Here is a 15,333-nt window from a genome sequence, read left to right as displayed (position 1 = left end):
CTAAAGAGAAATGGAAGAACTAGAATGATTAATGGCATTACAAATTAAGAAATGCGAACTTTTATAAAAGATTATTACGGATGATTTGTGGAAAGGTTGAAGGAAGTCATACTTAAAAACCTGTGAAAATGAGAATCGAACTTTTATATTTTGTTTTTGTATTTTGTATTATGCAAATTAATAAAAATTATGCATGAAAACAAAAAAGAGAATGCGTCAGCATTGCCCCTCCCCCAAAACAAATTGGGAACAATCTGGGGGAAGCTGACCTAAAAGTTTCTGACCAAAAGGTCCCAGTCCCTTAAGATGAAAATATGGCCGAACCAAGTTGTGGCTGAGATCATTTTTCAAATGATGGGATTTTGCTTTTAGTAGGGAATTTGATTGCTTCTACAGAATGCTCCATTTTGATGTGTTTAGCTTATGAGGGTGGGGGAACTGAATATGGACTAAAAAGAAACGGGGGAGTGGGTGGATTGCAGGTTTCGCTGAGAAGCAAATCAGGTTTTGTGAGGGATGGGTAAAATTCACATGGCACAATATGAAAGCTTCCTTTTCCACTATATTCAGAATTAAACTGCAAAAATAAAAAATGAATGCCTTTTATGAGTCTTTGTTGCAGTTATTTTCACATCTCATAATAAGCCGAAATAATTGGGAAATCTTCCTACATGGTTCAAAATACAAACATGGATGAAGGCTGGGGGTACCAGCGAGGTTTTAAGGGGCCCAGTATACTGAATGTAGATTGAGCCTCTGCTGCATTTTCCAAAGATGACAAATTTGCATCAAATTTCATATACCTTAATTCACATGCACATTTGTAGCCTCTTTTGCAGATGGAGGTGGGGCTTAAAAATAAACCGCAGGTCCTGGGAAAACGGCAGTCCTTTCCAAATCAACCTGTCTTCTGCTTCATCTTGTGGCACACACTCTTAAGAAAAACCCACCATCCTTTTCACTTTCTTCTCTTTGATTTGTAGAGAGGGTTTACATTTAATGGTAGGAACTGAATGTGTGGGACTGCCAACCCTTTTCAAGTTTCTGTGGTCCTCCAGATGTTGTTAGGCTTCAACTTCCAATAGTCCAGCCACAGGTTCTCCACCTCTGCCATGCGCTGTTAGCCATTCAGAGCTAGAAATGCACATTAATAGGTCTTCAGCTTCTCAATTTTTCAGTTATGCAGAGGAAATGGGACCACCAAACCATCATGTTGTTGTTGTCTAACCAGTTAAATGGAGTTTGGGCAAATCATGATACAGATGTAACTGCTTTTAATTAAACATCTGGATAGAGCCACTGTGCCAACAGGGTACGATCCAACTAAGTCATACTCAGAGGATATGCTCTGAAATTAATGGACATGACTAACTTTGCTATCCATTCAGAACTTTAATCACAGGCAAGTGTATATCAGGCTGCGAGATACTCCTTGGCTGAAACCATGGAGAGCTTCTGCCAGTCATTGTAGACGGCACTGAGCTAGATAAACCAGCGATCTTATTCAGTACAAGGCAGCTTCCTACATTCATATGCTATGTTCATTGGGTCTACTCTGAGTATAGCCTAGTTGGATTGTACCCTGTGGTGTTCTAACACAGCACATAATAAATTTATAGTCCAATCCTATGCATGTTTACTCAGAAGTTTCACAGGGTTTAAATACTTAGTGTACATAGGACCACTGCCCTAATCACTGGTACAACATGGGGTGATGCCCACTACCATGGGAGGGGGGGCTTTAAATGTATCAAGACAAATTTATCCATCTATCCACCAGTGGCTTGAGCCATGGTAGCTAAAAGGGAAGCCTGTATATCCAGAAGCATTATATTTGGCTACCAGATGCAGTGAATGAACAACAGGGAATGATTTTCAGCTTCATGCCCTACTTAGGAGCTTTTCGGGAGCATGTGGCTGGTTACTCTCAGAGTGCAGGACTGGATGTGCCTTTGGTGTGACCCAGCAGGGCACTCCTTGTGTTCTTCCCCTTGGAGCATTTGAAGATGAAGATCCAAGTGCTTTTTATTTGCCCACAAAATCCTCACAGGAGAGAAAGGGAGGTGCGTTGTTCCAGCTTATCTCAAATTTTGATAAAAATGGTACATTTCTCATTTATATTTAATACAAGCCCAAATTACTCCAGTACTGCAAATTATATTATGGGAATCATTTAACATTTCTGTGAGGGAAGCCAAAGCAAATATGCCAGGATCCTATTACTTTTCAGATTTGTCTTATGCTTTGAAAAAGCATTTTAACTTGGCATGAGGCCCATTTGAAACTGGGCCTGGAGTGTTTTAGTACTTTAAAAACCTTACTGGGGTGTGTAATAGCTTGGCATATCCTTGAGGCTCTTGTCAGTGGGACGTACATTTTTGGTTCAGATTTTGCTTCTTCTGGATTTATAAAAAAATGCAAACAGTGCAAATTTTATTGCTTATCACAGAATTGCTTCTCTCTATCAGTTACGAGCATGCTACAATTACTTTTTTTCCAGGAGTATCACAGAATAAAAATAACAGAAGAAATTAAAGAAAAGTTGTATTGCAAAGTTATGCATTTCCGCTGTGGCTAAAAAGTATGCCATAGCAGCAACTACTACCTAGTGCAACCAGAGCATTTATAAATGTATTAAGTGCACAAGTACAAGCCCTGCGTGTCCAAAACCTGGGGACGCGTGTCCATTCATTCCCTCGTGGAATGTTTCTTAAATGTCTTGGAATGTTAACTAGGGGTTCTGTCATCAACTCAACATACCGAACTTGAGCTCTATAATAACTAATTGGATGAAATAAAGTATGAAGTTAAAACAGCATTTGAGAGGGTGTGTTTTGAGAAATTCACTCTTGCACACATCATTTGCTAGCACAGCTACAGTGAGAATTCTCATGATGCCAGTGCAGATATAACACTACTGAATGATTAGACATGGCCATCAACTGGTTTGCTCAAATTGTGCCACTTCTTTTTTGGAGTGCAGATGTCTCTTGCTGAGATTAATCACAGACAATTTTTATATTGGCATTTATGTTAACCATCTTTGGAGGTTGTCAGGGTTCCTGTTTGATTCAGTATCTGAAAGCTGGCTTTCAGCCGGTTTAAAGCTGGCTGTTGATGCTGGAAGCAGGAACCCTTAATACTCCAAACTGTAGTTAACATCAGTGCTGACATGGTTAGGGCCTGCTCAATGGATTTGCACTCCAAAACAGGGTTGCCGTCTCCCTCCCAAAATTGTGAGAGACCGCCACTGCAATGCGGATGTGTGACATCACACACACACACACACACACACACACACACACACAGGCCTGTTGTGGTGGCCAGTGGTGGCGGCTCCTCTTCCTCCTCCTTTCCGCAGCCAGCGAGGCACCCTTTTCCGCAGGAAGGGGGTTGGATGTGGAGCTGGAGCTCAGGCCACACTGCAAAGGAAAAATTGGTCACCTGAAATCATACACACTAGGTGGGCCTATGGCCCACTGGGGGTGGGGGACCTCCAGATCTGGCAGAAAATGTTCCCCACTATTTTCAAACCTGCGGTTTCCAATCTAAATGATTCTGTATTTCAATTACTAACTTATTAAGTGGACAGATATCAGGCTTCTGTGAATTTTAAGTAAAGATATACAAATGTCTAACAAAATGCTAGGGATTAATTTTGCTCTCCCCCCCCCCACTTACTGTATATTAAAGTCTACAGCTTAGAAAATGATGGACCCTAATAAATTGTAAGTCTAATAAACCATTATAACTGCCTGATCCATAATAAATCAATATTTTCAGTAACCTCTTTCACTAAAGGTTGCTCTTTCATCATTGACAAAGACAGATTTTTCTGAAAGTCATTGGAAAGATAAACCAGTTAAGCTAAGGTTGCCAGGAATGGGAAAAAAAAAATCCTAGTACTTTTTTCCACATTGCTAGAACTCTCTGTTTCAAAGAAAACCATAAAACATTTTCAATAGATGCCGCAAATGACATCATTTCTGATTATTGCCATCTATCCTGGCAAAAACATTAGATTTATTTTCATTGTTTCGTTGACCTGACCACGTAAAGGTGACTTCTCTGCAATTAAGATAGGGTAGATATTGTTGCTCAGTGAATAAATACAGCAGCTTCCTTGATCAATTTGGAATAATGTTCAGAAATGACACATGTTCCAGACCAAAAGGCATTGTATTGCATAAACACCCTTCTTTCTGACAATGCTTCAAGATTAGGGTTCATTTGTCTGAACAGTCACCTTAAAACCCCATAGAGCTCTGGGAATCGTGTGTATAGCTCCCTCCTCAGCAACAGGAACCCTGGCTTGAAGAGGGCTTTCTTGTTAATATGTTTCAAATGAATTTTAAAGGTTTATAAATGAACATGAAATCTACATTTTTTCTCTCTTCAGCTTCATATTCGTATTATATTTATATAGTTGTTATGGATAATATTGTTTGCAATGGATGATAACGGCTTCTACGTAATATAATTTATTAGAGCTCAATTGAGTCCAATTAGGCCATAATGACAAACAAGACAAAGACTTGTGCTTCAAAAATCCTCACTTCTGCTCTGAAATTCAAGGTAAAGCTCTCACATTTCATTGAAGGGCTCCATGATCTGACTTTGGCCATTATGGTAAAAATGTGAGTCTCCTGCCATTTGGCTGTCCATGCTTCTTATGTATGTTTGACACGGCACTAAGTGATATGTAAGGCTGCTTTCCTGGCTAACAGGAACAAAGCCTGTGGTGGATTTGTAATATTTCAAAGTATTGCAAATGCTTAAGGAGAGAATGGTTTCATTTAGCAAGTTCATTAACAAACTGAAACACGTAATAATTTATGCATTTATTATGAAAGGCACAGCATTTCCATTAACACCAGTTACAAAAGGATTCCAAGTAATGATTTACTGTACAAAAATATTTTACTACTGGTATCACCATAAAATATTGTGTTTTGCCTATTAAACAATCAGGACATTAGTGCTGTATTCTTGAAATCATTGGCAATGGAGATACTTTGGACAAGTAATGAGGCTACACCAATAAAGTGGCTTGAGGTTTTTCCAAATCCCCAGTGCACTGGTGAAATACCATATATAAATAAGGGACATGGGACAGCTTACCATCACAAAATGCTTTTAAAGAACGGGGATATCTGAACCTTTTCAAAAATAGAAAGGCCTTATCACCTAGCATTAACTATTTCTAGAAAAAATAAGTGTCATTTTAAACAAATACGTTTTACAACATATGCACAATGTTAGATGGATTACTTGCTATGTTGAACTTGGGAGAAAATAAGTTTTTAAAAAGTATCTCCAGTTTGGCGTTTGCATATGCTGGTATTCATTGTACAGAGTTTATGTTTTGTATACTTCAGTGTCAACAGAAGTTAGTTCAATTAAGGACTACCCATTACATCAACCATCTTGTATGCCACTGTCTATATCAACAAAATTTGTTTCATGCTAGCAGGGTTCATTATGCTGCTTCTGCTAAAGTTAACCCTGCAATCTCAAAATCATTTACAAAATAAAAACAAATCAGAAACTTTATTAAATTCCTTGGAAATATTCATTATCCAGCAGTTTCAGGACTTCAGTCTGTGCTCATGGTATAATGCTTCCTCAGTTTTCAGGCAGATTATACTTCTGATCCATAAACTTGTATACAAAAAGAGCTTCCTTAGGCATAAATATGTTTAGGTAAGTGGTCTGCTTTGAAAATAAATTCCATGCTTGTCTATTGGTAATCTTAATAGTTGACCATTTATTTATGTAATAGTTTCCACTGCCTCAGCTCTGCTACCAAGACCAACAATTTTATTTTGAGAAATCAAGTCAGAGAACCTGATTCTGGTAACATATGCCATGCTCATTCCAAACTTTTCATATTACCATGACCAGAATAGGATTGTCGTTCGTAGCATAAGATGACATACATACAAATTCATTTGCATTAACAATAAAGCAATAGCTATAGAAAGTCCAGGATATGGGAGTCAGGCACTACTGTCCATCCCAAAATACCAAGGCTTACCAGTATGCTGAAGTAGCAGAGTGATAAAACCACTACTTAATATAATCAGCATGCCACTTAGCGCTGTATGGTTACGCTTGCTCTGACTGCTGGTGTAGCTGCAGCTCGTTCTCTCTCTCTAGCAATTTCCAATTCTATTTTGGCTTTGATTTTATCCCAGTTGACTTCAAGCTGCAGAAGCCAGGGGGCGAGGGGGAGAGAAAGTATCCATTAATCATAATTATAGTAGATGCATATAAATTAACCTGACAAGTCTTTACTTTATATGTTACATCTGCTACAGATTTCTTCATAACTTTCTGCTTGTTGGCCTTTTGTGGCTGGGCAGCTTTCTGCAATGTGTTAGCAAGATTAAGAAACTAAATCTTGGTACTATGGCAGCGATCCAGACAAGCCCATGTGGGTGCAGCAAATGCTTCTGCATGCAAATGGATTGCCAATTTTTCCTTCTGTTGGCAGCCCCTTGTAGCTCATGGGTTGTCACTCTGGAAAGTCCTCTGACTTTAGAGGCAATGGGGTTTGCTGCTGCTGGAGGGGAACTGAAAAGGCCCTTGTATGCTCAAAAGTTGTACTTCAGATCCTCACCCAAAATATTAAAATACATCATCCAAACATCTAGAGGCATTGTGCATCTCAGTTATGACTTTACCCTTTTCACTGATTTTGGTATCTCTTTTAATGGATCTGGCATTGCTTGTTTTCTCTAAATCTGTTGATTGGCTGCTGAATGTGTGACCTGACCACTTAAAGTACTGTTTGAGGTGATGTGGGTGTATATAAAAGCTCTAGCTAAGGTTTTGTATCTGTAATGGCATATTCATAGAGGCAAATCAACACTTAATGTTGAAGCTGCGAAATGAACATGTATGTGTACTGTAATCCTACATATAAGAAATGGAATTTGTGCATATTTCAGAACCTTTAGAAAGCAATGACTCCTAAATATTTTCAAGGAAAACTCTCTCTCTCTCTCTCTCTCTCTCTCTCTCTCTCTGTGTGTGTATGTATGTGTGCAAGAGAATGATACCCATCTTTTGCCATATTCACTGCAGTTTGTACCACAGCTTCACAGCAAATACAAAAAACAAAAAAAACCCTGTTAATTTTATTACAATTAATAAATGTCTAGGATCTAAAGAAGTAAGAAATATGTTCTCTAGACCCAAAGAGTTATGCTTGTTTTTATCAAACATGACCCCATGTCACATAGAGACAGATTTTGAAAATGATGGGAGTTTCAAAAGCAGTTTGTGATCTGTTAAAGAACTCAGCTGTTAAAATTAAAAAGGCAACTGGCCCCTTGCTGAAGCCCCTTGCATTAGCTGTTTGGATTTCAGCCTGTATTCCCCCTTATTGTATATTATGTCTCCACTTCCATCAAAGATGGCACAAATAACAGTGGTGACTTAAGAGCCAAATGAGGCCTCCCTTTACCACAACTATTTTATGTTGTTTCAGAAGGCTGCTACTGAGATCTGTTATAGTACAATCAAAACTTGCCAAATATTGCTGGCCAAGTTATGTCCCACATGCTGCTTCGCTAAATCTCTATCCCTCTCTTACACAGGAGGAGCGTGAAGGCTATGATGCAGATTGCCAAAAGCTGCATATGATTTTCAGATAATATTTATTATACCTTACTAAAAGCTATGCTAAGCAAAACAGCACTGGGGCTTTTGCTGTAGTGGCCCCACAGGATGTCAACCCAAGAATAGGTTATGACCGCATCTGTTACTGAACCAGCTTGCACTGGTGAATCCTCAAAATTGAAAGCTTCAGAAACAGAAAAAAAACCCCAACCTTAATGTTTCTAAGGTAAAGGTAAAGGGTCCCCTGACCATTAGGTCCAGTCGCGGACCACTCTGGGGTTGCGGTGCTCATCTCGCTTTATTGGCCAAGGGAGCCGGTGTACAGCTTCCAGGTCATGTCGCCAGCATGACTAAGTTCCACCTATATTACGCAGCTGTGTAATATTTACACAGCGTGACTGTCAAAATTGTCATAGGACATCCCCTAACATACTTTGGGCCCAGCTCTGTAGACATTAAAAATTAAGCCACAAAATGCAGACCCTGAAAGCTAAAGATAATAAACAGTTAGTTTTATCTGCTATTGTAAAAGCACAAGCACAAAGTATTACTAATCTCATTTTAGACTATAATTTCAAATTGTTTCACAGCTATAATGCTGACTTTCTGACAATGTATAGCACAGCTTCCACAAATACTTGCCCCTTCTGCATACTGCAAAAACCTCTGATTTGTTTCTTTTTTACCAAAGTCATCCAAGAACTTTTGTCGGTAAGCCAGAACCGTGTCAACGTGTGTCTTGTGTTTCACTGCAAGTTCTAGTGCCCTAGAAGAAAACAATAATGAGCTCATCAGGCTGAACTCAGAAACTGGCCTAATTACAAATGCTTTGGTTTTTATAAAAAATACATGCTGTACAGTGACTACACTAGTGGAAAGTTTTCTTGACATAAAGCAAGAAGAAACCTAGCATTAGTGCTGGCAATGATGTCTAGGCACTAGACGAATTTTATGAAGTATGTTATGAGAAGCAGTCATATTTCTATTGTCCTTACAGTGCTATTAAGAATTTGAAACGTATCTTCCCTATATAATATACTTTGCTCAAAAAGTTTATAATGTTTTTAAAGCAACATTGCTGCTTTCAAGAGTAAACAATGATTCATATAACTATTGGAGAGACTCTAAACACAAATAATGCCACTCTGTGGTCCCTGTATTGCTGGAGTTAAAAATCTGTGACTCCAGGGATTTCCACAAGAGACTTTTGGGGTTTATCAACAGGAGAAGCCCCTGGCTCACCTAAAATAGGCTTCAGGGATCCCAACTACTATACTTAAGGAAAATCATAAATATTATACGTAAGTAAGGAGCAAAGAGACCCAGTTTGGTCTTTCATAGAATCGAAGAACTTTAGATTTGGAAGGGACCCCGAGGGTCATCTAGTCCAATCCCCGCAACGCTGGAATCTCAACTAAAGCATCAATGACTAGAAATAGCTCAACTAAAGCATGTTTAAAGTAGAATGGAAGAGCAAGCACACAAGTTCTACATTGATGACTCAATTCTACAGTTAAGAAGAACCACCACCAACAAAAACAGGTTCTCTTAAATATTATGGGTTCTCTGAAATATTATGGAAGATTGCTCTGTCAGTGCTTGCCTGATGGAACAATCTTCCCAGACATGATGATTTGGGGGGGGGGTCTCCTGCCCCCCCTCCAAACCAATTTGGGGGCAAATAGGGTGAGGGGAGGAAGAAAGTCCCATTGTGTTAGTTTACATATTCATGCAGGCTTCAGCTAGTGGGACCTGTTAGCTGAATCCGGTCCTTCTTTTACATTCATAAGAAAATATATTGCCTTCAGGGCAGAATCATGGGATTAAATATTCTTTTTTCTCCCAAATATTTAGTGTTCAAAACAATTTTAGTTAAATGTCAGGGAACAATGACTAATAAAATAATGAAACTGACTTACAAGTATTTCACAATAGCATTAGTTGAATCTGTAAGGCACATGCTACATCCATAAGAAACATATTACCTTTCCCAGTTGTAAAGATTAATGTTGACTTGAATAGCTTGATAAATAAGGCCAGCTTGAAGAAGTAGTGTTTCAGCATCCTGTACATTTCCACTGAAAAGCAGGATATGAGCCAATCTTGATTCCTTTGATGGAAGATCTTTAATAGAACTGATATACTGAACTTTGTCGATCTGTTTTTTTATTTTAAAAATGCAACAGTTATAATAAAATTAGCGCATTTAAAGTTACGTTGCAAGAAACTAAGAAGCCAAATTATTAAGGCGAATCTACTTACTTCACCTATTGATGCATAGGCTACTTCTGCTGTATTCATATCTTTACTGGCTACTGCCATAGCAGCTAAACATGCCCACAATGTTTGATCCTTAAGGTGAAAGAGAAGAAATTTAAGACAATCATTTGTTTTCAGCCAAAGAAAAATGAGCAGAAGTTAAAGTCTATATCAAGCTGTTAAAGTGTCACTGTCGTCCCCCATCACCCTACCCCACATTTATTCATTTCTACTATTAGATGTCAATGTAATAAACAACTATCTGACTTTCAGAAGACAGCCCTGTTTAGGGAAGTTTTTAATGTTTGAAGTGTTATTCTGTTTTTAGTGTTCTGTTGGAAGCCACCCAGAGTGGCTGGGGAAACCCAGCCAGATAGGTGGGGTACAAATAATAAAATTTATTATTAGTAGTAGTAGTTGTAGTAGTAGTAGTAGTATTAAATATGGGCTGCAAACAGATTTGCCAGTAGATATTCTTTCTCCGCGAAGAGGGGGTACTCTAGAATTAAATTTTCTATTTGAATAAGAACATTTGTTCACTACTGACACTGAAATGTAAGCAGAAGCCAGAGGTAACAGAAAAGAACCAAAATGATGGACAATAAAAATGTCAGATTCTGCTTTTAAACTATGCTACAAGAGACAACTGATATATTTATTTTATCATGACAATTTCAAGTGAATGCGAATAAATCAGAAAGTTACAAATTCCATACATATTACAGCAAAATTACTTGATGAAACTTCATTGTTAATTATAGAAAATATATTCCGATCTAGGTAAAACTGTTTGTAACCATATTGTTAAAGCTACCAGATATGAATGACACAGTGGTACCTCAGGTTACATACACTTCGGGTTACATACGCTTCAGGTTACAGACTCCGCTAACCCAGAAATATTACCTTGGGTTAAGAACTTTGTTTCAGGATGAGAACAGAAATCGTGCAGCAGTGGCGCAGCGGCAGCAGCGGGAGGCCCCATAGCTAAAGTGGTGCTTCAGGTTAAGAACAGTTTCAGGGTAAGAACAGACCTCCAGAATGAATTAAGTTCTTAACCCGAGGTACCACTGTATTTCTATTTGCATGCTCTTAAGAAGGGCAAATGCATTATATAAAAATTAGTGTAGAAACCAAAGTTATCTGATAGTGCAATCCTAACCAAGTCTACTCAGAAGTAACTAATACCAGATTCAATGAGGCATTTCCCCAGGTAAATGGGGTTAGGGTTTTTGTAAACGACTGCATAACCCTGCCATGTAAACAAATAGAAGTGTGTTGGCAACTTATGTATCTGCTTGCCTTGCTGCCCTCTGCTCCAATTCCCACCTGTGGCAAGGGTATCTGTTGCCAGGAGAGACAGCCACCATAGAAGTGAACTATACTAATGAGCCTGTTCTTGTTTCAGAAGACAGAAGAGTCAGAACACAGTGTTGCATGTTCCCTTTTCTCTTCTGCCCTTAAAAGGCTACTAACCCTTACGCGTAGAAAACCCTTATGTGCAAAAAACATAGAATGTAAACACTGTAATGGTGGCTGCCAATGCCTACATTTAAACAGCCTGGACAGGCACATATGACAGCACTCTGGAAGCAGGTGTGAGCCAAAAGGCAGCCAGTCAGAAGGAAGGATGAGCAGTTTGCTACTCAGCTCAGGCAAATGACCAGCTGCATCAATGAGAATCAACTGCATTTTTAAAAGCATTTTAAGAATTTTGGGGGGAATTAAATCCTACAAACCTGCATGCTCTATTTCAACTTCTTTGGCTGATAAAATGCCACAGTTATAATTTATGATAATTTGAATTAAAAAGAGAGATAAGAACATGTCTGCAACTTCATAATAAAGAAAAGAAATATGGCTTTGTTGTTGTTGTTTAGTCGTTTAGTCGTGTCCGACTCTTCGTGACCCCATGGACCAGAGCACGCCAGGCACTTCTGTCTTCCAGAAGTGGATATGGCTTTACCAGAATGTAAATAATTTTAGAATTCTCACTGGCTCTGAACCAGAGCAGTGTGGAACTATTTAGTGCATCATAAGCTAGTTTTTAAAAACTAGGGGAGTTTCAAAAACACTTTATAGAGAGAACTCTTTGCATGGCTGAGGGCAGACCCAAAAATCTGACAAAGTTCATATTTCAAAGTCCATTTTTCAAAAGCTGAAGTAGTAGTGGGTATAAAAACTACAAAAAACTTACTCTGCTGCAGAATTTTATATTTACCTTAACAAAGCGACATAATCTGACAGCATCTTCCCATTTTGAATTGTTGACATATTCATGGAGTATGGCTGGATAAGGTGAAATACTGATGTGAATAAGTGAGCCATCGGCTCTCCTCACCGTTACTTGACTTCCAGCAAAACTCACAATCTGGGGATTTTTACTAAATTCGCTGTTGAGATAAAAAATATCATAAAATTATTTGAATGTTGAATAGTTTTGTCTAAAGCAGGGATTTCAAAGTTTCTGGGCCGGTGGGCACATCTGAAATTTTGAGAAGCTGATGTGGGTGCCACTCACAAAATGGCTGACACAAAGATGTGGAATAACACAAAATGGCTGCCACATCTAAAAAAACCAAGAAGAGAGACAAGACTACAAAGTAGTGTAAGCAAGCCTCCAGTATCAATTGCTTCCATCAATGGTGGAAAGGCACTTACATCAACCACTTAGAGAGAAGCTCTTTGCACCTCTCCATAATGAAAAGGACTATGGGTGTGCAATCCTGCTATCCAATTAAATGTGGGCATGTTTAAGGGTCTGTGCTCAATATAGGAGAGACTGAGGAAGCACTCAGAATAGCATTCTCTTAGTAGTCATTGCCTATCAATGGAAATATGGCCATATTCTTCATGTCTATATACCCCAATTTCTCCTCTAGGCTTTTGTGACATCACATTATCTTTATTTTTTGTATTAGGCACACCTCATAAAATAATTTATCTAGATGATATACAGAAAACAGAGTATAAAACAAGTTCAAAGAAAAACACACTAAAATGAATTAAACACTGAATTCAAACAGCATCAAAACAAAATGTCAACCATAGAAAACAAGAGATTTAACTCAGCCAAAGAGGTAAACACACCTCGTAGGAGCTAAAAATCAATCATCAAGTGGCAATAACTAAGGTTAAATAAATACAAAATGATGTTTAAAAAGCATGAGAGAATAAACAGTACATTAATGTTAGTGCCAGATGAGCCTCTCTAGGGAGACTGCTCAATAGCTGGGGGCCCACAATCAATGGCAGTGTGCCACCATTAACTATACAGGGGAGCTTATAGATTAGCACATAGCAGCTAGGTCTATTTACCGCCTTAAAAATGAAAGTAAATAACCAGAACAGATAGATGCTTCAGGTGGAGAGATGGAAACTGATAATTTGAAACTGCAAACTTAGTAGCTCAAATTTAGTCCCTGATCCAAATTAAACAATGGCAACTCACACTTGTTTTCTCCTGTAATTGCACCCATGTTTTTCACACTGTGGAATCTTACTCCCAATGGTTCTAGTGGAAAGTATTTTATTGATGGGGGTACTATTAATTAAACACTAGACGTAAAAGTATATAATACCTTGCATCCCTTTCATAAAGGGTTTTTGGTAAGAGATCTTTGTCTACGTATACCACATTGGGATAGTACCAGACTGTGAAGCGTGTATCTTGAAGTCCACAGAGTATGTTGCATGTGTCATTCCACGCCAGAGTATGCACCATTGTTCCTTAACAGAAAGTAAGCAGAATCAAGTATCTGCTCAAGCACATGACACTACAGTATAAACATCAGTATCTTCAACTCTTCTCTGCCAGTAAATATGACTCTAAGTAACAGTTTTGTCTTCTGTGTAAAATAATGTTTATGTTTTACTTCCCATAAATTAGAATTTGTACCCTGAAAGATTATCGCAGAACAAACAAGCACAAGCCTGCGAGAATTCATGGGTAGTTTTTTTAATCCCTTTTCTTGGTGTTCCTTGTGTGTGCTCTGAAACTTCCTCTCACTGTAGAATAGCAGGCATGGGTATCTTGTTTCCCCCTCGCAGCACACAGGATTGTGGCTCAGTCCTCCTACTGGGGTTTTATGCCTCAGTGTCTGCAGTATGCCCTCTCTAACATCAGCTGGGCTTCCCCCACCTCTTAAAAAGGAAGTGAACATGTGCTGGTCTACTTAGGTGCAGAACCTATATTTTGAGCGAGAACACAAAGAAGTACTGAGCATATAATTTTTAATATCACAAATTACTGTTGATTGCTTCATGTGCAGTATTTTAGCTTACTTACTGGACACCGTAAAATTATGTGCAGATATTAGAAACTGAAAATACCATTGGCATGACTTAATCCACGGTTGCAAGACAATTATGGGAATTAACTCCTGGAATATTGTCCACCCACCCCTAAGGGATGCTTCTATTTAGAAAATTATTTCCAGAAATTTTGATTCCATGGGAAAGAACCATTTGGGTGGGGTGGGGTGGGGTGGGGTGGGGTGGAGGGCTTCAGGAAAATGGAGGGCTTTCAAGAAAAAAGAAGAAGGGCTAGAAAGAAGGGGATAAAAATCTGTTGCATAAAGTTAATTCTTACCTATTTTGATAACCTTCTGTTCTTTACCAAATCTCTTCACTGATGTTATATAAAGGTCTCTATTTTTGTCAATAAAAGCAATTTTCCTTTCATTTGTATGTCCTTTCTGGTCTAAGGCAATTTCCATGATTTCTGTCTATATTATAAATCAGTAATATTTCATGGAGTTAGGAACTAAATGCTTTAGTTTAAAAAACAAACATGAATGAATGAATCATTATAGGAATAAACATTTTGCACATTCATCTTATACACTGAGGGACAGTGAGTTGGTCAAAGAAGAAAACAGGAACCTGGATGTCCCAGTTCCAGATCCTGCTCTTTTATCTACTATACCACACAAGCTCACACTATGCAAAGTCAAAGGTATAACTTATACCAGGTCTTGAATCCTCTTGTAATAAATAGGTTGAATTATTTTTTAATCAGAATAGTGTGAAGTCTAAAAGTGGGCAATTATTACATTAATATCTTAAGTCACAGACCACTTTCCTTTAGAGCCATGTTTGGGCTGGGACACATCAGTAGGCCATGGGTCACTTTCAGGTGATCTCCTTAAATTGCCTGCTCCAGTCCCTAGCCATGCCAAAGCATTTTGGTTGGACCAATCCCAGCACTAACAACTGTGAGTAAAATTGGCCAGGAGACAAAGAGTTGGTGGGGGGAGAGGTCTCCCTCATTTGAGGGGAAAGGGCCAAAGGAAGTATTGAAGGAGACTGAGAGATAAAAAATTAGTATTTTTTATTATTAGATTCAGGTAGGTAGCCGTGTTGGTCTGATGCAGTCGAAAAAAGAAAAAAAATGTCCAGTAGCACCTTAGAGACCAACTAAGTTTGTTCTGGGTATAAGCTTTCGTG

General features: G+C 38.5%; 2 protein-coding genes across 3 annotated transcripts in view; one reads left to right on the top strand and one right to left on the bottom strand.

Annotated features, from left to right (window-relative positions):
* LOC308478486 (putative membrane protein C3orf80 homolog) overlaps positions 1 to 15,333 on the top strand; it is a 63,488-nt gene that overhangs the window by 27,038 nt on the left and 21,117 nt on the right. The gene's annotated exons all lie outside the window — the stretch shown is intronic.
* IFT80 (intraflagellar transport 80) overlaps positions 4,827 to 15,333 on the bottom strand; it is a 65,021-nt gene continuing 54,514 nt past the window's right edge. For both annotated transcript variants that reach the window (XM_081007924.1, XM_081007925.1), the window contains exons 14-20: positions 14,477 to 14,612; positions 13,467 to 13,614; positions 12,107 to 12,278; positions 9,889 to 9,978; positions 9,612 to 9,784; positions 8,269 to 8,392; positions 4,827 to 6,208 (exon numbers count right to left, since the gene is read on the bottom strand). In XM_081007924.1, the coding sequence (XP_080864050.1) occupies positions 6,095 to 6,208; positions 8,269 to 8,392; positions 9,612 to 9,784; positions 9,889 to 9,978; positions 12,107 to 12,278; positions 13,467 to 13,614; positions 14,477 to 14,612 (957 nt within the window). In that variant the 3' untranslated portion in view covers positions 4,827 to 6,094. The remainder of the gene's footprint in view (positions 6,209 to 8,268; positions 8,393 to 9,611; positions 9,785 to 9,888; positions 9,979 to 12,106; positions 12,279 to 13,466; positions 13,615 to 14,476; positions 14,613 to 15,333) is intronic.

The sequence above is a fragment of the Podarcis pityusensis genome (assembly GCF_964106645.2).
Source record: "Podarcis pityusensis genome assembly, chromosome: 5".
NCBI lineage: Eukaryota > Metazoa > Chordata > Lepidosauria > Squamata > Lacertidae > Podarcis > Podarcis pityusensis.
The sequence above is the reverse complement of the archived record's forward strand: the minus strand, read 5'-3'. Positions and strand labels throughout refer to the sequence as shown.